Source organism: Oreochromis niloticus, linkage group LG8 (assembly GCF_001858045.2).
Source record: "Oreochromis niloticus isolate F11D_XX linkage group LG8, O_niloticus_UMD_NMBU, whole genome shotgun sequence".
Lineage (NCBI taxonomy): Eukaryota > Metazoa > Chordata > Actinopteri > Cichliformes > Cichlidae > Oreochromis > Oreochromis niloticus.
The window spans coordinates 4,024,263-4,045,869 of NC_031973.2; the positions used below are offsets into that span (position 1 = coordinate 4,024,263).

Below are 21,607 nucleotides of genomic sequence, written 5' to 3' on the forward strand. Positions count from 1 at the left end.
AGAGATACTGATATGCTCCCTGAAAACTGATGGTGTGGATTACCAGTGATGACTCATTCACATGTACTGTAAACAGCCATTTCTTCACTCTACATCTAGTGGGTCAGCCAGCCAGCTGTCAGCCAATCAGGACTCCTCCCTCCACAGAACAGAATAAACCCCGAGGAGGCTTCCACTCCGCAAGCACGCTCATGCAAAGCCTTCAAACCGAGCCGAGAAGCAGCATGAAAACAATGAGAAGCTTTTTCCTCTGTGCGCTGGCCTTCCTGTCAGCAGCTCAGGCTGTGAGGACAATTATTTTTATCGGTTTTTATTTTTTATCAACTCCAATTTTATATTAGTCTTCTTTTACAAGGCTTTATTTAACTTTTTAAAATGTTTTCAGGGGCTGCTGGATGAAAGAAGAAGGCGTGAGTTAGCTTTTTCCCCCCACTCCTCCTCTTCCTCGTCTTCGTTCTCCTCGTCCTCTCAGCGTTCAGGTGAGACGCTTTTATTCATCTCCTGAGCACGAAATGTGTAATTTACTTTGGCAGCAAATAAGCAAAGCTGTATTTATGCAGCACACTTCATTCCAGGTGTAAGCACAAAGTGCTGCTCGTATGATTACCTACAATACTGTGCAAAAGTCTTGAGGCACCTGTATTTATTTATATTTTACTAGCTTGAAAGTCAATATTTGATGTGACTTTTTGTTTTCCTCGGCACAGCCTGAACTGAATTAGCTCTCCGAGCTTAATGTAGGAGATTCAACGCTCTCGTGTGGATGTTGGCTGCCGTCTGTTTCATTCTCTGTCAAAATGATCCCACACTGCTTCAATAATTTTGCAGTCTGGTCTCTGTGGGAGGCCAATCCATGACTGTATGACACAAAGAATGTGAATGTAGGTCAGCGGCTTGAGTGGCTTAACGAACAACAGCATTTATTTGAACATTGTCAGCTACAAAGACTGGACTGAAAACAAATGAAACAGTAGCTTTAAAATAATTAGAATAAAGTCGGGCTCCTTGGAAGCAAAAGATAAAGAAATGATAAGTGACCTTTGACTTTTGCACAGTATTGTATGTAAACAGATGAATTCACAAAATAATTAAGAAAAGCAATCATTGAGCCCCCCTCCCATCAAAAAACCAAACAAACTAAAATAAATAAAAGCACGCAGCAGCAGAAATAAAAGGATCATTTGACCCATAAATAGAGTCCTGAAAGGTGAGTCACCTAATGTGAGTCATCAGGTCGTTCCTGCGGTTTGGAGCATACAGCAGCTTCACCTGTACTCACCTGGGAATAACCAGACAGCCTGTTCCAGATTACTTGTGACTGGTTCACCACTTACTCACTTGTCCGAGAGAGATGGTAACATCCAGGTCACGCACTGAGTCAGGTTAGGGTTAGGGTCCAGCCCAGGGTTACTAATGCTGGGCTGGACCTCCGTTTGTCTTCAGAACTTCCTTCATTGTCGCTGACAAAGGTTCAACAAAGCGCTAAAAACATTCCTCAGAGATTTAGTCCGTGTTGACATGATAGCATCATGGTGCAAATTTCCCGTTCCACCACATCCCAAACTTTATCTGCTGGATTGAGATCAGGTGAATGAGGAGGATGTTTGAGTACAGGGAACTGGGTTTGAGATGATCTGAGGATTATGATGTGGCAACTTATCCCCCTGGAAGCAGTCGTTATAAGATGGAAACACTGTGGTTACAAAGGGATGGACACTGTCAGCTAGGCTGTGAAACTGCTTGGCTGATTAGATATTTCTGCTATACCTTGTATTATACGACCTCTTATTTTCCAGCCACAGTTCAGGTCTCGAAAGTGTCGTCAGCTTTCGTCTTATTTTGTAGGAGAGATTTGTCTAAACGGCGGCACCTCGGTCCCAACGCTGATTTCTGGTGCACACCTGTTCTGTCTCTGCGCTGATGGCTTTGAAGGCACACATTGTGAAAGAGGTGAGCAGCTCAACAGCAAACCAAACGTCACTGATAGTTCTCAGATTTTCTAATCGCCCTCACATATCGTACTGTTACTTCAGTAAAAGCGAGTCACTGCTATGAGGGCGTGGGGCTGTACTACAAAGGCACGGCATCTAAAACAGTCAGCGGACAAACATGTTTGCAGTGGGACGAGGAGACCAGGAGGCAGTACCTGCATTTGGACATCAACGCAGGGAAGCACAACTACTGCAGGTCTGAGTTTGGATCTTTGAAGTTTCCCATTCCTTTTGCAACATGTTGGATAGTTGGAAGAAAAAAAAAATCAGTGTCTCCCACTAATCAGCTGGGCTCCTTCACATTTTTAAGCGAGTGTAAAAACCACAGCTGGTCTAGCAGTCCGGCTCTTTTAATTTTGTGACCAACTAGTGTCAGCAATCAGAGACAGTGCTCATATCAAACCTGTCAGTGTTAGCAGAGACGGTTAGAAAATGTTTTCAGGTCTTTCATGGCCAGATTCCATCATTTATACTCCAACCATTTGCATATGTTCTTCATTTGAAATCCTGTGAGCTGGACTGTTTGTTTACTTGGATGGATGGGATGTTTTTTAATTTTTTTATTCAGAAATCTTCACTACAGACGCCGTCCGTGGTGTTATGTTTGGAAAAACCTGCAGCTGGTGTGGGAGTACTGTGATATGCCACTTTGCAATTTCAAGCCACGTAAGTGTGTTCTCTGATGGGACTGTTATTAAAGTCAGTGAAGCATTTTTCATTGACGGTGCATCACTCACTAGAGCAAAAGGAGCCAAATTTATGGGGAACAGGAGGGAGAACAAAATCCAAAATCCACAGTGGATTCAAAGTATAGGGGTCTTTCCAAATGCAGATGAAAATGTAACTGAATTTTGGGAAATTGGCAAAAAGAAAAATAAATAATAAATAATCTCTTATTTTGTTTAGAAGGGTGTAAATATTTTTTCTCAGCAGTTCTTTAAGTCTCACTCTGCTCTGGTGCTGGAGACTTTGACACTTAGAGTATATAAAAAACCTCCTATAACAATTTAAAAAATAACCCAGAGTTTAAAGGGTTAAATGTTCTGGGAAAATCAAATCTTTAGTATTAAAAAACCCATTTCTATCTTATAGTTCCACCTGTGGCTTCACCTGTCCCCACCCAGCCAGAGCCAGGTGAGTCCTCACTAACGCCTGTGAATCCCATTCCTTGCTTCTTTCAGCCACACTTTTCAACTTGTTTTCATTTTCCAGTTGCAGAGATGATGACATGTGGCCAGCGCACCAGAAGAAAGCAGCTGAAGATCGTTGGCGGAACAGTTGCCACTGTGGAATCCCACCCGTGGATCGCTGCCATATTTTGGCGCACTAAATCCAGAGAGAAAGTTTTCCGCTGTGGGGGCAGTCTGATCTCCGCCTGCTGGGTCCTCACAGCTGCCCACTGCTTTCCCGACGGGTAGGAAGTGAGACCGCTTACTGGAAACGCAGCAGGTGCTGAGAAATAGCTGCGACTGGGCTTGTTTTGTTAATTTGTGTTTCAGAAATAACACCAAAGCAGAGCGCTTCACCGTCATCCTGGGGAAAAACGCCCTGAATGAGAGCAACCCGACTGTGGAGCAAAAATTCAGGGTGGAAAAAATCTTCATCCACGAAGGGTTCGATAACAACGACGGGAACTTCAACAATGATATTGGTGCGAACACACAAATTAAAAAATCTTTTGAAACTAAGTTTTTAATCGAGCAGAGCGTTACTCCAGCCTCACTGTTTAAACCTGCCCACAGTTGCAATGCATCTGCAAGCTGCTTTGCAACCCACTTCCACCCCAGCTGTTGTTCTGTGCTGGGTTTTACTGTCAGGTGCCAAAACAGTCAATCCACCAAATAGAAGTTAGGACAGTTAGAGATAACACTTGTCTTTGACTATAGTTTAAAAATATGGAAAAAAAAATATATTTATAGCAATACATGATGTTTTTTTTTCTCAGGTTCAGATTTGAGTTTGTTTGCCTCTACAAACAAACTAAACAAAAGGACTCTCGTCCTCTTTTAAAAACTTGGTTTAGGGGTTAATGTCTTTTTAAAATAATATTTGGCTGCTTAACCCCGAGGCTGATACTGCTTCAGGTCATTTCCCATTAAAATGCTACTCTCAGCAAGTGCTGCTCAAAGGGAATCATGTGGTCAAGTGTCTCAAATGGTGTTGTGGTTAACAGTTTGATTCCTACCTGAGACATAAATTCCCTTAGGGGTTGTGTTAGGAAGAGCATCTGGTGTAAAAACTCTGCCAAATCAAACGTGGAGCACTTTGGTGACCCCTTGTGGCTTTATTTACTTAACTATGGAAACACTCGGACCCTAAGAAGAATTTTAAACCAACATCCGACATTAGATGGATTTTAGGATTAAGTTAACTGACAAATTTAGTCATCCTGCCATCAGATTTAAGAACTCTCTTGAATTTCAGAGGCCTTGTTCGTAAAGCTGTAATTCAATCAAAGCTGTGATTGTCGGTAATTGTCTTGCAGCCCTGGTGAAGCTGAAGACCAAACTTGGTAAATGTGCTAAAGAGAGCGACAAGGTGAGGACGGTCTGCCTGCCGCCACCTCAGCAGAGGCTCCAGCCAGGGTTCACCTGTGACATCGCCGGATACGGGAAAGAAAGTCACGGTGAGGAGAGTCCTCTGAGCATTGTTCTTACATCTGACTGAAACAGACATATATGAAGTATGTCTACACTAAAATATTACACCTGTAAGTGAAGCCTGAAGCAAATCGAACATTAACTACTTACAGACTTATGTGTTTGATCCAATAATAACTTTTGTGCTGTTTCAAGTTGATCTGATCTGTCCACTGAATGTTTGCACACCGGCTACAAAGTCGGGAATCACTGACACACTCTGAACTTTGTGCTCATTTTCCTTTTGTTATGGGAATGCTATTGGAAACCCTACAAAGACAAGTCACCAGATATCAGTGCAGCAGAACAAGTGAAGGAAACAGACTCATTTTAAATGCCTACATCTTAAATTTTTGCGACCGCAGCACATAATTGTTCACCCTTCAGGGCTTTAACACTCCTCTTCTCTCCAGCTCTGTGGTACAGGTCTCAGTACCTCAAAGAGGCTCAGGTCAACCTCCTCGCAGACAACGTGTGCCGACAGAAGAATTATTACGATAACATGATTACTGACAACATGTTTTGTGCCGCTCGTCCCGACTGGAGTCAGGATGCCTGTGAGGTATTTGGACACGTCTGGTCTCGACTTTGTTTCCAGAGGTCGGTTTGTCAGTTTCTTTTCTTCCCCTGCAGGGAGACTCAGGAGGCCCTCTGGTGTGCGAAGTCGGAAGCAGGCTGTTCCTGTTTGGAGTAATCAGCTGGGGCGACGGCTGCGCCAAAGAGTTGCGTCCCGGTGTTTACACCAGAGTGACCAACTACAACAAATGGATAGAAGAGAAGACTCATCTGGGGTCCATCACCGCTGGAGCCATGTTTCCTCAGAAATGACCTTTAAGCCCCGCCCACATGTAGAGCCATTTGCTGGTGAATATTTCAGGTTGTGGTTGTGCTTGTAAACCTCATGTTTTGTTTCCACTGGTTGCGGTACAAATTTTTGTTGGTGGTGCTGTTTTATTGTTCGAATAGTTGTATAGCAATAATATGTTTATTATTCGTATGAACAAATCCCAAGACAGAACAAAAACCGGCGGTAAGCCTACAGCCCTGTATTTCAGTCTGAGATGTGGGAGTAAGTCACAGTATTAGGACAACATCAAAACATGGAGTCAGAAGACCTGTGAAGCCTTGGACTGAATGTGGTTTTCCGACCAAGAGATGTTCAGTCAGAAAGACATCAAACACATTTGTTAAGTGCTGTAGCTGTGGTGTAGCTTTAAATATGTAGCACTCCAGGCAGTACTGACACAAAGAGACAACCATTCACACTCAGAAACCTGTGGGAGGAAGCCAGGGTAAAGAGAGTTTAATTCTAGGACTTGGAGTCAGCGAAGCGATGGTGCTGACCAGCACGCTGGCCAGACTTTATGAGACGTAATTTGAATAGTAACATCTTTCTGAAAATTTGGCCATTTACCACGTGGCTTAAACATAATCTAGTGCTAACCTTGGAAAGGGTTAGGGTCACCTGTATACACTGCAAAAACTCAAACTCTTACCAAGTATATTTGTCTTATTTCTTGTCAAAATGATCTCATTACACTTAAAATAAGACTGTTATGATGTTTTATTGGCAGATTTATTTCAAGCTAAAATATCTTGTATTAAGTGAAAAAAATCTGCCAATAAAACAAGTGAAAATTCTCTAGTTTTTCTCTAGTTTCAAACAAGTTCCTATATCTTACTGAAATGTTGCTCTGTAGCTGATTGTGTCTTATTTTAAGTGTAATGAGATAATTTTGACAAGAAATAAGACAAATATACTTGGTAAGAGTTTGAGTTTTTGCAGTGTGGAAGCCCGTTTCTGCCACTAAAAAAAAAAAAAGTATCCATAACTCGAAATTTCAACTTATTAACTCCAAATTTCAAGTTAGCTCTGCCAATCAGTAATCTACGTGGAACGCGCACTCCAAACCGGATCACAACAAATTGGCGCTTTCGAGAGTACGTTTGCTGATAGTTACGCCATTCAATAAATAACACAAGGATCTTATCATTTGTGAAGCCACGCTGAAAATAATCAGCAATTAGTGCATTCATGGCTGGCTGTAATACTGGTAGCTTAGCTGCAGCATTTGTAGCTGAGGGCTTCAGCTTCCGGGTAACAAGGATATGGCGTCATTCATGTAGATCACTGATTGGAAGTGCTAATTCGAAATTTCGAGTTGTTAACTCAAAATTTTGAGAAAAGTAAGTCAAACTTTCAAGCTACTTTTCTCGAAATTTCAAGTTAAGTCAAAATTTCGAGTTAATAAGTTGAAATTTCGAGAAAATAACTCAAAATTTCGAGTTATGGATGCCTTTTTTTTTTTGCTGGCGGAAACAGGCTTCCATACACCTGTGACCTGATGGATGTTCGCATTAAACACAAGAGACACTAAAAACACATCATGAAAAACATAATTTAAGCCATACAACAGAAACAAACAAACAAATATAAGAATGAACCCTTTCACGCATAGTGGTCACTACAGTTACAGCTGTTCATAGGCTGTTTTCTTGTATTTGTGTCAGTGTTGATGGTAATCTTGCACATAAACCACTAAACTGGACACTGATGTGTCCATACCAACCACCCACTGGTCGTTTAATGTTACTATAGATGTGTGACGTGTTTCATTGTAATTATTGTTATTTAACCCTGTCATGCATGAATTATGACGACCTCAATCAGGATTTGTCTTAAGTGTTTCTATTCATCTTTAGGCATGAAAAGATGAATAGAAATCCTGATTGAGGTCGTCATAATTCATGCATGAAAGGGTTAAAAGACAAATTAAACATTAAGCGGCTAAGTTAGCTTGTGTACTTGTGTGGTTTTGTTATGCTAACACCAGTAAGCAGTGTTACTTGCTTCACTCGTCAGTGGTTTAAATGTTGTGGCTGACTGATGTGTCTCATGCAATAGAGTGAATACACACTCTGAGTCTCCAAATATGAAAACATGTTACTGTTTCACAAACACACGAGTAAGCAATGGGCTTCAGACTGAGCTGATGTTAGGAATAAAAGAGAATTCAACAAGTTCATTCTTATCTTAAGAACCAGTGTTTCCAGTGTTTTTGCTGGTTTCATCATCTTCCAGTCAGGTTTACTTTAGCTCAAAGTTAAACACCTTAGAAACCACTTTTGCAGGACTTTTGTTTTGTGTGGAAACTTTAAATCTACTGTGTTTAAATGAAATGCTGATGTTCTTACAAACAGGGTAATGTGTAATGCTGTGTGACGGTTACTGTGTCTGTATCTAGTCAGGTCCACACCTACTTATTCACTGGTTTCATTGTAGAAGTTAAGAAATCAAAACTATGTAGTCACACAGATACCGATGACAGACCGGGACACCATTATTGGTGTGTTGCTCAGGTTCATGAGATCATACCTTGAATAATTTGAACAAAACTCTTCCAGCAGCTGAAACCTGTTAGAATTCATCAGGTGGAAAAACTCTAACTAAGGAATCTAAAATGCTTTGTTTACTCTTCCTGCAGGCTACGTCCATGTGTTATACTTTATATATTTTGTAAGTCAAAAGTCTTCAGCTTTGCTGTACATGAGTCTGAAATAAGCAGGTGTGTCCAAACCTGTGACTGGTACTGTATCATCTTGAGACATATTTTTGTATTTTCATGCATTAGTCTGCAGATTTTCTTCAGACATTTTCTTCTTTAAATGAAATAAACTTTATTTTACTGTTTTTCTAACATTATTCACTGGATATTATAGAACTTTGGGAAATTCCTTGTATGTGCAAAAACACAACTTTCTGTCTGCCAAACTTTGTTATCTTTGACATTTTCATAGATGCGATCAAAGAAATTGGAAGGAATGATGTTTTTCCAACAGACAGCTAGTAACAAAGTGCCTAAAGATGCAATTTAAAACTGGTTCTTTGCAGATGTTGAAGGGGTATAAGCCAGCGTACTCCTAGTGCTGGTCTGAAGTCTGATAAATGGGGAGCGCTGTACCAAGAAGAGCATCGGCATAAAATCTTTACCAAATTAAACATCTGGATTATCTAGAATGGGGTTTCCATACATGACAGGTCAGGCCCAGGTTAGCAACAATAACCTCTGGCACCAACAGGGTGCACAGAGCTATGATTCAGGGAATATCCTGGACGAGCCCCCACTTATCTTACAAGCCCCTTGCATGTAAAAAGCCTGGGGGACACAGTGAATGTAACATGAAGTATAGGCAGTACAAACTATAGAGTGAGCCTCCGCACAAACCTAACTGTGTATCAAATGAAATTATTTTACAAATTTATAGTGGAGTATTTATAATTATACTACATTATTTAACATAAATAAGCAAGGGAAAAGGAAAGAAATAAGGCCAGGGTCTCCAAGATCAAAATAAGCAACAAATAAGCCCAGAAACACATATTTCTAGGTTAAAACCAAAAAATACTAAATACAGATAAACTCCCCGGCTGGCCACAAAACAGGAGAAAAACGTGCATAAACAAAAATGTTAGGGAACTCCTCATCTAGCTGCCACTAACAAATAAAACACTTTACCAGCATATATATATGAAGTTACACAAAGATGTGACTACTGTTCAGCTGTGGCAATCAGGTGTGGGAAACCTGGGACAGCTGCTCTCTTTCAAAAAGAGGCCAAAACGTCAGTGAACGTAACCGATTCGAATTTAAATTGAAACGCTGGTTTGAATCAGAGCTCCAGTGGTTGGCATTGTGGGGCAGTGGCAACGATTAATCACCATATGATCTAGCTTTGAACTGGAATGAGAGTACACTGGTGTGTCCCCCACTGTGGATGAATTAATGGATAGAAGTATAAAGTGTTTAAAGTTTATAAAATGAGTCGTCAGGAACAGAAGTGAAACTGTCAGAAAGAGACTGCAAACATGATCAAATATCATTTTTAAAAAACTTCTTACTTCAGGACTTTTAAAGTTTATACACACAGTGACCACAGGATGGTGCTACACACACACAGATAAGACTGACGGCAACGCAATTAACATTTATCAGTCCCACCTGCCTTCCTGTGTGTTATAATCAAATACATAGCTATGTAACCTCCAACTGCATACAGAGAAACTCAAGTCAGCATTAAAACAACTCTTCTAATAGATATTGATTATAGGAATGTTAAAAAAAGACTATTAACACAGTTTTCCTATTATAGAACAATAATCATTGAATCATCTATTAAACTTTTTTCTGGTGAAAGTAGTCAAAGAACGCAACATCTGGGGCTCAAAGTGTCCCCTCACACCTCTAACAGGCTCATTTTTTAGTTGAGCTTAGTTTTCGCTTCCACCTAAAGCAGACCTGCTAGGCCTCACCTTCACTATTTGAAGTCACTCACAAATCTGCTTGTGCTATGCTTTACTGACAACTCAACAGATCTCTGCTTCTTTCAGATATTTTAGTTCTAGTTCTGATGTTTTTATTAGTTTGTCCTTTAATTAGCACACACTTGTCTCTGTGCACTGCAGTGTTAGTTTAAAATAGTTTGTTTATAGGTTCTCCAAATATCTTAATCTGTTCCCACCACTTGTGACCACCCCACAGTCTGTCTGTGGCAGAAAACGTAAGAAAAGACATGACAATTTAAAACGTGTTAACAACACTTATTAAAAATTTTATTTTATTAAAGAATTTAGTAACAATGCGTTACATTACCACATTATAGAGAAGGTGATTTCAGTATTGCTTTACTTTGGAACACTTTACATGTAACACTGGTAACTTGTATTTGCTGTGAAACAACTGTCATAACAAATAATAGTGAGTTACTGTACAAAACTTCCTGCATTTTACAACCACTGTCAGGGTAAAGTATACAGTAATAAAGGATTTAATATTCATTCTCTTGGTTACCAATCATTGATTTTAAAAGCAAACCATAGGATAACCCCGACTGACTCAATAAATTAAATTAGTCACACAAATGTGTCTGCAGGAAGCACTCAAATTCTTTACTGTAGTCAAGGTACCACCCTGCATGTGAAAACTGACCAAACAGGATCAATCAACTCACGAGTCTCAGTCACCGAGGCCCTTTGTGTGCATCATCTTAACACAAATTCTCAGTCGCACAAAAACTTGAAACTACATGACAAATTCATAAAAAAGCCCAAAATGCAACATAACTGAAAAGAAAAATGCAGGAAAACAAAAGCCATTGATCCAAACTACATGCAAACATGTACTGTAGCTTGAGACATTAATGACATTGACATTTTCATCATTTTGCACCTCTCTGGCCGTGCATACAATTAGTAAACTGGCCAAATTTAGTCATTCACTCAGTCCTGATGAAAGATGCTGCTATGAATACTTTCAAGTAATGAAAGTCCTAAAGTAAAATACTAATTATGTCATGAAGCTTTTGCTTGCACTTTCAGTACAAGTACAATAAAGCTGCATGTATTTATAGTCCTGCTGCTCTTTTTTGTCATATAACATTTCTTTTCGGTTGCTTTGTGCTCATTTTTATTTGGTTCTCATTGTTTTGCACCTCTTATTTGTACTTTTGCATCTTTATGTAGTACGTTTTATTGTCATTCTGAGTGCAATTTGTTTGTATTTACATCGCTTTGTTGTAGTTTTGCACCTCTTTTATGCAGGGGTCACAGCCATCTGTAATCTGTCTTTGTGTTTTTAGTCATAGTATGCGTCTGAATGTGCACTGCTGGGCTGATGGACTGGTAACTTTTCTGCCTTCTTGCTTCCACTTTGTGCATGATGGGACAGGCTACAGATCCAAACAGCACGGAAACACAAATATTTAAAAATCCAGACCTTTAAAAAAGGGTGTGTTGAATTCATTTGTGTCCATGAATCATGAAACTGTTGCAAGACTGTTAAGTCTCCTGTGAAAAGACAGACTGTGGAAAAAACAAAGAAAAGCAGAATTTCACATCAGCTGCCGAGATGGACCGGTTTGGGTGGGATTGTGAGGTTTTGGGTGCAGCTCTTCACTCGTTACCAAACTCTCAGGTATGTGTGAAGTGATCACATATGGTTTGAGTGTGCATGTACCCGTGCATTGGTGCACACATACGAAAGCAGAGTAAAGGCACACCCACTTACCTGAAGCTCATGTGTGAGGTGTGACAGAGAGGGCGTGACTTTAAACTTGTCTCCAAATCGAAGTCCAACCTGTTTTCAGAGGACTCTCTGCCATCCTGTGTGTGTCACCTAACGCGAAGTAAGTGCTCTTATTTTCAGATATTCCTGCAGGTGTTTTTGTCAATTTGTGAAACTAGTGAATACAGATATTTAATAATGACTTGTTTGGCTATATATAATGTTTAGTGTTTACTTTCATCTTCAGATCATATTCCATTTCAGCAGGACAGCTAAAGCATTTCATGACAGAGCTTTGCTGCACTTTGCACGGCTCACACCTGTTTTTCTTGTAGACGTTACCAGCAGCCGCCACCATGCCCGAGAACGCAGAGGCCCACTCCGCCACTCTTACCACCAATCGCAACTGCACCATGGAAATCACCAACATCAGTGCCACCTACTGCCTCGTCAACCCAAAGTAACAGAGCCCAAACTATTTCTCTTTTAGTCCAGCAGAAAGTATTTGATTTCTTTGCTTATGCAGAAAAGGATTTATTGTTTGCAGTTAAACAAAAAAAAAGACATTTGTCTTTTAAAACCTCCATTTCAATGCCTGTGTGATGCAAAATTATCAAACATCAGACAAAAAGACCCGTCTATCACTTTTTAACACACAAGTTATTTATGCCACGCATCATTTGTTACTTTGTATCCTTGTGGTTTCTTGTGTCTGCGTTTTAATTGCATCCAATATTTTTTACTGATGTATTTTGCTTCTTTTTAGTCACAGGCCAAAAATAATATTTCCATGTCCTTTGATATTTAAACATTAGTCCTGTTGAGTCTGTAGTTGAGGAGCTTGCACCACCTCCAGCAGCGCAAGTGTTAAATGTCTGATGGCATCATCAGTCAGGAGGATAATGCACAGTTGACTGTTTTTCCATCGGGTGCATTAATAAGCCTCTCATCATTTCCTCTGCCCTCCTTCCTTTCAGGGTTCACATGGAAAGTGGCTTCGCCCACAGCCCCCCGCAGCCCACCGTGCGCACCACTAAGACAGAGGTGTGCTCTTTCACCAAAGATGACAACACAGCATCAGGCGCTGTGGGTGTGCTGACCTACGAGCTGTTTGACATGCGCAATCGCCGCTGCGATGGCATTGTGGCCATCATGTTCTCTGTGCCGTTCGACTACAACTTCTACAAGAACTGGCTCGCCGTGGGCGTCCTCGATAAATCGAGAGCTGTCGACAGTAAGTTGTTCGACTACATGTACAACGACAAGAACTGCAGCGACTTTGTCCGCTACGAGGCCAAAGGCTCCGGGCTGGTGTACAGAGGCAAGACGGTGGATGTGAGGGCGTGCATGTCCGATGAGGGCAAAGCTATTGTTAAACTGGAGCTTTATGACAGGATGGGCTAAAGAGTCTGGTTGTATTAGGTGTGAGAATAAAATGTTCACAAACAAATGTGTCGAGTGTATTTGCTGATATTGATAAAAACCAAAGTGCAAGTTGTCATCGTTATGATTTAGAGGTGCTTTAAACAAATAAAAAACAATTCAACTGAATCGCCGTCCTCTGTGTTTCTTTGTTTAATCCAAAATAAACTGTTGGACATGACTTCAAATGTTTGCATTCAAAAGTGAATAAAAATGTAGCTAATCATTCTAAACCCTTAACACAGCCTGTGACTTATCCCACTATTTTCCAGTTATTTACTTTGGATTTTCTTCTAAATTTAGGGTTTAAGTTCACTGCCAAAAACACTTCCTGCTTACTAATGGTACGATGGAACAAAAGAGTATAAAACTGCAAAAAATACTCTAAGTATTTTCAAATAATGAGCGTTTTAAAAGAGAGGAGAAGGGAGTTCTGGTCATCATTAGTTCTTTCTCATATTGCAGTCTTTACTTTTATCTTACTATCTAACTTATTGTCTCATCCTTAAGACGTTGTTTTCACTGTTGTGGGCCATCGTTATGAAGCTAATATAAAAGTTTTTTAAATGATATGGTATTGAATAAGTGTCCTAAACTCCCCAAAAGTATTTGGGGTGCATGCTTTATTCTAGAGTATCCTAATCTATAATCTAAACGCTATTTCCCTGTAAAATCATCAGGTGTGCATCTCTGACATGCTGCTCCTGTAATCTGCTCTGCACAGTCACACAAATACAGACCAATAACATTACCCTGCTGTGGTATTTTGTCTTTTCATTGCATGTAATTTTATTGAGTTATTTAATATATCTTTTTAATAAGTTATGTTTAATGTTTAGTGCCTATTGCCACAGTGTATCACATCTTTTCTTATCTTGAAAAGGATGAATAACTCTTCCTGTTCTTCCAATGCGATTACACAGTACTATTAGGAGTGCAGAGTCTATCATAAATTATTATAACCTCTCCTTATTGGAATTTTTTAAGTTTAAAGTTAATTTTCTTGTTGGTTTGGTTTGGGGAATAGGTTATTCATCAACCTCTCAACAGACATGTCTCAATCCTAAAACTGTCTAAGCCCTCTGCAGAGACACAGCGTGCTCGTTTCCTCGTGCAGACAATGGAAAACCAAAATCACAGACCCATAAAGAAAAGGTGTGGTGCAGAAAAATCCCACAAACCTCAACAAACCAGTTCATAGCATCACAAATTGACACCAGTATGAGAACAAAAAGACTACAGTTATCCTGTGCTGTTGTTGTTAGCTACACCCTTTGCTTTACACCTCTGAAGACATGCGATGGGAAGTGACATGGGAAGTGGATACATGCTAATGGGTGGAGACACCTTTGGGTGCCACGCATTCCCCAACGAGACTCATGTAAGAGCTGAACTCAGTGTCTCAAATCTGTCCAAGCACGAGTCAGCTACGTACCAGTGATCCCGACAGGTAAGATGCTTCATTCCTGCTCAGTTATTTGAGGGTTTGCAGATGGATTTAACTCTGTGCATTTTTATTATTGTTGGTTAAACTCATTCACAGATCTGCAGTTTACACTTGTGTTCTGTCTGTCACAGCCTTTACAAGCAACATCATGAGTGAATCTGCAGAAGCTTTGGCTGTCGCTGTCGAAAGCCGAAGGAACGTCTCCATTGAGATAACTAACCTCACCAACAACTACTGCCTGACTGACCCTAAGTAAGTCCAAAATAAATGCACTTTTGCTCACTTTGTTTGTACAGATTAAAGTTAGAATATGCTTTAGGTGCAGCTTGACAAATATCCAGTTAGGAAAATTCTTTTACAAATTTTGCCTCCTGCTTTCATTTTTTTCTCACTTTTGCTGCTGTTAAAAATTAAAGGGTTTTCCTGGAAAGTGGCAACTGCCGCAGCCCCCCCAACCGACTGTACGTCCACAAAAGACTGAAGTGTGCAACTTCGGCAAGGGCAAAGCCAAAGCCACCGGGGCGGTGGGCGTGCTGACTTACGACCTGTTCAAGAGGGAACTCAACAGAGCCGATGAGACACTCGCTATAATGTTCTCTGTGCCATATGACTATAACATGTACAAGAACTGGTTTGCCTTGGGAATCTACAAGAAGGGCAAAGAGTGCAATGAGAGCCTGTTCAAAGAAATGTATTACAACAAAGAGCAGGTGGGATTCATTCGGGTGGAGGCCAAAGGCTCCGACCTCACCTTTGAGGGTGGGAGCCTGGACATCAAGGGTACCATGTCCCCCCTGGGCAGGGCCATCATGAAGGTGGAGATCTGGGACAAGCTCTTCACTCCCCAGATGCAGCAATCTTACTGAGTTGTCGATTCATGTTTGTCAAAGTAAACCTGCTTGAAACACCACCGTGTAGCCAATTGTACACCTGTGCTACTGTATTACCTGTAAATGCAATAAATTCTTACTAGTCTGATGTGATAAAACACAAGTGTCAGTGATCATTTGACATGAAATTCACACAACGACAAACCAGTTGGGTTTAACTTGTGGAGCAGGTGACTGAGTCTGTTACTCATTACTTTGATTGAGGCATGAAGTACAAACAAAACAAGCAGGTTTGGGAAGTAATTAAGTACAGTTACTCAAGTACTGTGTTAGAATATAATTTTAAGAGTCAAGCTTTACAGTTTTAATCGTCTGTGGAATTCTACAACATTTTGATTCAAACAGCGGAAGCTGCTTTAGGACACAAACACTGCAGCAATGAAAATCTTTTCTATATCAATTTATTATAGTTTCTGTCATTTGCAGGTGCACATATTAACATACACTATGTGCTGTTAGATAAATCAGATACACTTTATGCATCCAAAAGGAAAATTGGGACATTCCAATTTCTCAATAGTAAAAAATAAAAGAAGGATATGTAGTAATATCGATGTTGCATATAAGAGTTGGAGTCATTGTCATTTTTGCCCTTTGGGGCAAAGATATAGAAGTTATAGATCAGGTTATGAAAAGTTTTCTTTGATACTTCAAGTATATTTGGCTAAAAAAACATCTGTGCTCTTACTTTGGTAAGAATGTGCATTGTTGTACAGTACACGAGTAGTTCTTACACCGCTGATCATTATTAGTTATTTAGTGAATCAGAATCAGAAAATGAATTAGTTTGATACATACATACATACATACAACTTCAGCCGAAATGTGCAGCTACATGTATTGCACAAGGACACCACCTAGTGGCTTAAAGTGTTTTGTGCGTACTTGAGCTCTGTGGCAGCGCATCGTATAGTAATCATTTCAGTAGTGGTCATTAAAATTTGCACATTGTGTCATTCTCCTCACAGAAATGTGTATATACACAACATTTATGTATCATTTATGTATTTTCTGTGAGGTCTGATCCGGTGCACTGCTCATAAAACACACTAACAACAGTATTGAACCTGTCCTTCAAGTACATCTCAAGTGTTGCCAGGGACATTTTTCTCACATCGTATCCCCTGAATTGTTTCTTAGCCGTCTTATCGACAGGCACAATCTCCTCGCTGCTGTTGGGGTCATTGCGTCCAATGGCGGCATACGTGGGAAAGGTGTTGGTCAGCTCTTTTGGAAGACTTTGGTTGTACTTTGGACAGCAGTAGGCAGACCACATATACTCAGGCGCCGCCACGCGGTGATTCTTGAGCCAGTGCTCGTCATTGCGGTAGGGGATGATGCCCGTCACGACGTAGGCGTCTCCGAGACAGTAGGTTGCTAAGGTGTGATTCACACTCTGCTCCAGAAGTTGCCAAGGCCCGTCGTTAGAGCCCTCCTTTTGGGGAACCACGTTAGTGAGGGTGAAGGTGGAAGAGCGGGTGTCGTGGCTCATGTGGTGGAGGCTGGGGTTCAAGTGGCCGCGGGAGTAGGTGGAGTTGATGTAGTCCGGCTGCACTGCCTGGCTCTCCACAATGTTCTGATCCAGAGGGCCTGGGGGGAACTGTTCCATGTTGCCATCTCCCCCTGGGTAGGCTAACTGTTGATCAGCAAAGGAAGAAACGGGGGTTTATTACAGACTTTACACTTCACTGATTTCACAAATGACTTTAAGCTGTTCAGCTAAAACGTTAAAGCTGCATTTGTACTTGTAACTGTAACTGTAAGTTATGAAGTTTATTTTGGCACTGCCACTCGATACTGCCTTTAGTCCAAGACTATAAGCATGTTTTCAATGTGGCCCTTAACTTATATGTCACTTCTTTTACTCTGGGGCTAAACAGACATCAAGCAAATGTCCTGTTAAAAATCCTTAACAGACCAATCAGCAGAAATGAGCAGAATGCTAAGGTTTTATGTGCACAGTCAACTTCCTAATTAGAGAAACTACAGAAGCATTGCTTTATTTCCCTTCAGACACATTATCATTGCTTATTAACTAAAGTAAAATAGCTTTTTTAATTTTTCTAGAAGCAGGTGTAAAAACTTATTTTACATATTTAGCTCCAATCACTCCTTGTCATTGAGAAGTACTGTTGCTAGTGCCCCCTGGTGTGTGTACTGATGAACTGCAGCCGATTTCTGTACAGTCAGAAGTGCGAAATGCAAAACGGATCAGCACAGTGAAATTAAAAGTGGCGACATAAATTAGGCAAATAGGGTCACAATTTCATTTCCGCCTTTGACTAATCAGCGGAGCAGGGGGTTTCCGTTTAGGGTGGGGGAGTGGGGAATCTCCTGCCGCACATGTGGTGCTTACTATGTTTATAGTCCAAAGAACTTTCAAGCTTTTAGTCATTTTATTTGTTGGGGTGAGAAATCTTAGAACTTTTATTTATTTATATCACACGGCCTTTAACAGGATGTCGTGGAAAGATTTCTTGATATAAACAGTCAAAGGGTTACAACCCCCACCACCCCCACTCTCTTACAGTCTCACGCATAGAGCCAATGTTGCATTTTTTGACATAGTCTGCTTTATAAAAGCGAGAAAGTGTCAAGCAAGAAATATGTGGCACAAAAAAAGAAAAAAACCCGAAGTGTTATATCCCCTTTTCAACCTGTTAACTTGACCGTTAAACAGTTATGGCCCAAACGTTTGGAAGTGGCACAGAATTTGAGCTTCAAACACTTTCACGCTTCAGTTTTTATTCATTTATTTCTCTTTATTCACGTTTTTAGTATGTTCAGTTCTCAGTTTGCAGCACTGATAAAGGCAGGATCAATCAGGATTTACCCTTGACGCTGATCTCAGCCATGGCACAAAAAAGTGTGGACGCGATGCAGGAGAAAGGTCAATACTGCAAATGCTGACTGTTTGCATTCATTTGATTTATTTGTCAGTAAAAGTTTAACTTTTTGCCTTGACTTGAAATTAGATAAGATAAGCATTAGATAAGCATACAAAGATCATCAGATAACATGACAAAAACGGACTTTACAAGAGGAAGTTGGGAAAAGTAGCATTCAAATGAAATATTTGTCCTTCTGCTTCCGCTCACTCCAACTCTACCAAACCATCACAGTCATTTTATTTTGCCTTCCCCATTTAACTCGTGTGTGACTCTTATATTTTGGGGTATTACAGTGGAAAACACATTTGTATTTCAGTAAATTTGCTCGATCAAACATGCAGTGTCAAAAAATCTTGTGTACCAGCCAGGCTGCGCTACAGTAATTGTGTCAAGAGTCAACTTCCTCCCATAAACCAGATTCCTCTTGCCGCACATGCTCGACAATCACATGATTTTCGCTGGCATGTCAACACATTTGGAGCGGTTAACAGTGCTGAGACGTGAACTGTGCGGCGTCTTTGCACGCAGAGCTGACACAGCACAAAGTCGTCTAAACTCGAGTTTCTGCTTAAACTCGGGCTTTTTTCTTTTTCTTTCTTTGGCCCGTTTTCCTTCCAGCTTCAGTAATCACCATAGTGCATGCTATCTATTACTTTTGATGCTCTTTTGAATATATATACACAGGGATTATTCAAACTCTCACCTGTGGCTCAAACTTCCAGGATGATGAGGGTCGCTTTCCGGCAGGTACTGTGTACAAATAGGCGGAAAACCAGGGCGAACGGCGGGGTCGGCTGTACAGGGTGGCGAACCGATACTTGTTGATAAAACGCTGGCAGATCGGCGTCCCTGTCAGACCCTTAGGGGGCCAAGACCTGTAAAAGAACTGCAGGCACGGAGTGAAGGTCCCGACATCCGCCGTGCACAGCGAGCAGCCTGCAGCGAGGAGCAGGGCGAGCACAGCACACAAACGAGGCATTTTACCGGTGGCGAAGCGCGTCTCTTTAAACTCCCAGAGCCTTTTCATACGTTCACACAAAGACGCGATGCCCGAATCCACTCATGGTTTTTCCCTTTAGATCAACACGTGACCTCTTTAAAGGAGAAACAGTTTCAGTGAGAAAAAAGAAGGAAATAGGATTACTGAGTCTGTCCACCGTGTCACCATCTCAGTAAATTCCAGCTGATGTAGAACATCTGTTCAACCATGTCAGCGTTTATTTGTGACGTTGTATTTAACCAGAAGTACAAAAAAAAAAAAAAAAAAAAAAAACATTCATAAAAGCGTAAATTAAAGTAAGAACACGAAACACGTCATTGCTGGACACAGGTGGAAAATAGTTTTAATGTGTCTGGGTTGGAGGTATGGGATGTTGGATTGGCACATAAAAAAAATAAAAAATTTAGGACAAATTCTAAAGTCTCATTAGAGCCACCATCGCACAGTAGAAACAACAGTGAAACCGGCGAACTGTACTTTGCAAAGAAGTCAAGAACTCCTCAAGACAGCAAGTGACTGATGTGTAATGATCAGCTCTTCATGGTGATTTCTGATTTGTTCATAAAAAGATAAACGTAAATATTTTATGGAGTGAGGCCAGTCTTCAGCAGGGACTGCAAGTGTTAAAGAGCAGCTGTATTTGACCCCGTGGGAATCAAAATGGCTGATGTCATGGCTGACTGAGCACCTTGGGCACTATTCTGTAAAAGTCTTAAAAGAAACCTTAAAAAGTCGGGCCAGGTCTCATTTACATTTCACTTTCAGCAACAGACAAGTGTGAATGGACACAGACTACCTTGACCTTATTAATGCTGTGAGCTGCTCAGTTATAAGGTCATCCAACCAAATCTGCTGTGTGTGTTGCTAACTTTTCTGACTGCAGCCACTTACAATAAAATGTGCTTTCTTTCCATTAGACTGTTAATAATCAAGAACAGGCTATTAACAAGAACTTCAGCATTCACTGTCATATATAAAGTACAGATGAGGACTAAATTATCAACCCTCCCAATGAAGTGCTTCGTTAACTGAGTAAAATATTTTCAACACAGCACTTCTAAAAATACTAGTTTTCTTTAGAAAACTTCAGTAATTTGTATTTATTTATACATAATAACAGAATTATTTCAGAAAAACAAAAACTACCATGATCAATATTATCAGCCTCCTGAAAAAACAAGCTTTTAACTGAACCATGGCAAAAACCACTGCTGTTCAATGATGCGCTTTGACTTGGTAATGTTGAAAGCTTGTAAAATCAGTCAGTCTGAGCGTTACCTAAAAATGTTCTCACAGAATAAAAAACCCACCAAGGGTTTGAGCTATAACATGAAAGAGCTTTATGCCAAAAACAAAAGATATCAGTTTAGACTCAAGAAAAAGAATCGTTGATACTCACAAAGCAGAAAATGGATATATAAAATTATCTTAGTGTTTCCAAGTGTCAAGAACTGAAATAAGATGTATCAAAATCAAGAGCCACATAGTAGAGAACACGCCTGGCAGAGGGAGGAAGTACAAGACTTCAAAGACTCTGGAAAGAAAATTAGTGAGAAATGTGTCTAAAGACCCCAGAACAACTCCAGAGACACTGGTGCATGACTTAGCCCACTGTAGCCTCAAAGATGACAATGACTAGAACCATGAACAGGAATAGACTGTCAGGTTGCAGACCAAGAAAAACTCAGCTTCTGTAGAAGAGACACCTTCAAGCCAGACTGAAGTATGCTAAGGACAACCTGGAGAAGAGAGGTGAAACTGGAGACCTTTGCTGCTTATGCTCGGAGAAAGAAGGCAGAGGCGTACAAGCCAAAAAACACACTGAAGCACGGTTGTGGAAATATTATGTTGTGGCGATGCTTCAGTAACAGGAACTGGGAATCTTGCAAAGGTGGCAGGAATCATGAAAAGGAAGGATATGAAAGTTGAACTTTCTTGACTGGCCTACTCAAAGCCCTGACCTGCTACACAAACCCTGACCTGACTCCTATTGAAAAACTGTGGGGTGACTAAAGTCCATGCCATAAGAACTTCAAATATGGAGGAGCTTGAGAGGTTGAATAAAGAAGAATAGGCTAGGATTGCTCAGGAGACATATGTAAGACTTGCTGAAAATGACAACAAACGATTGTGGGCTGTTATCCAGTAAAAAGGTTACACAACTCCCTATTAGCATCAGGGAGGCTAAGAATTGGGACCCTGGTAGTTTTTGTGAAATAATTTAGCTTCTGTCTGCAAAGTTAAATAAGCATCCAAAATAAAACTA

The 21,607-nt window shown here is 40.6% G+C and overlaps 4 protein-coding genes across 4 annotated transcripts; 3 read left to right on the forward strand and 1 right to left on the reverse strand.

Moving 5' to 3' along the window:
• Positions 1–133: 133 nt before the first annotated feature.
• On the forward strand, positions 134–6,122 carry plaub (plasminogen activator, urokinase b). The gene is made up of 11 exons (XM_005453691.4): positions 134–284; positions 386–479; positions 1,846–1,950; positions 2,034–2,187; positions 2,560–2,657; positions 3,084–3,125; positions 3,204–3,405; positions 3,491–3,642; positions 4,477–4,617; positions 5,044–5,192; positions 5,264–6,122. The coding sequence occupies exons 1-11, from the start codon at positions 192–194 to the stop codon at positions 5,456–5,458; spliced, it is 1,425 nt and encodes a 474-aa protein (XP_005453748.1). The 5' UTR covers positions 134–191; the 3' UTR covers positions 5,459–6,122.
• A 5,533-nt stretch (positions 6,123–11,655) lies between these two features.
• On the forward strand, positions 11,656–13,242 carry LOC100693886 (bryoporin-like). Its single transcript, XM_003448698.5, has 3 exons — positions 11,656–11,812; positions 12,027–12,151; positions 12,669–13,242. The coding sequence occupies exons 2-3, from the start codon at positions 12,048–12,050 to the stop codon at positions 13,093–13,095; spliced, it is 531 nt and encodes a 176-aa protein (XP_003448746.1). The 5' UTR covers positions 11,656–11,812; positions 12,027–12,047; the 3' UTR covers positions 13,096–13,242.
• A 1,146-nt stretch (positions 13,243–14,388) lies between these two features.
• On the forward strand, positions 14,389–15,540 carry LOC100694160 (DELTA-stichotoxin-Hcr4a-like). The gene is given in 4 exon segments (XM_003448699.5): positions 14,389–14,563; positions 14,692–14,812; positions 14,977–14,996; positions 14,999–15,540. Coding segments are annotated over 3 exon segments (552 nt in total). The 5' UTR covers positions 14,389–14,563; positions 14,692–14,708; the 3' UTR covers positions 15,427–15,540.
• A 295-nt stretch (positions 15,541–15,835) lies between these two features.
• Positions 15,836–19,520, reverse strand: LOC100699395 (endonuclease domain-containing 1 protein). The gene is made up of 2 exons (XM_003448635.5): positions 19,045–19,520; positions 15,836–17,086 (listed from the first exon to the last, which is right to left on the reverse strand). Exons 1-2 carry the CDS (start codon positions 19,366–19,368, stop codon positions 16,451–16,453), a joined length of 960 nt encoding a protein of 319 aa, XP_003448683.1. The 5' UTR covers positions 19,369–19,520; the 3' UTR covers positions 15,836–16,450.
• Between the last annotated feature and the right edge of the window lie 2,087 nt (positions 19,521–21,607).

What these genes read in the sequence shown, in the direction of transcription:
- LOC100699395 (XM_003448635.5), bottom strand. Translation starts at nt 19,368, where the DNA reads ATGAAAAGGCTCTGGGAGTTTAAAGAGACGCGCTTCGCCACCGGTAAA. An exon ending in CCTGGAAGTTTGAGCCACAG is followed by an intron (nt 17,087 to 19,044) that starts GTGAGAGTTTGA and finishes GCTGATCAACAG; the next exon opens with TTAGCCTACCCAGGGGGAGA.
- LOC100693886 (XM_003448698.5), top strand. Translation starts at nt 12,048, where the DNA reads ATGCCCGAGAACGCAGAGGCCCACTCCGCCACTCTTACCACCAATCGC. An exon ending in TACTGCCTCGTCAACCCAAA is followed by an intron (nt 12,152 to 12,668) that starts GTAACAGAGCCC and finishes CCTTCCTTTCAG; the next exon opens with GGTTCACATGGAAAGTGGCT.
- plaub (XM_005453691.4), top strand. Translation starts at nt 192, where the DNA reads ATGCAAAGCCTTCAAACCGAGCCGAGAAGCAGCATGAAAACAATGAGA. An exon ending in GCCCACTGCTTTCCCGACGG is followed by an intron (nt 3,406 to 3,490) that starts GTAGGAAGTGAG and finishes TTTGTGTTTCAG; the next exon opens with AAATAACACCAAAGCAGAGC. An exon ending in GAACTTCAACAATGATATTG is followed by an intron (nt 3,643 to 4,476) that starts GTGCGAACACAC and finishes ATTGTCTTGCAG; the next exon opens with CCCTGGTGAAGCTGAAGACC.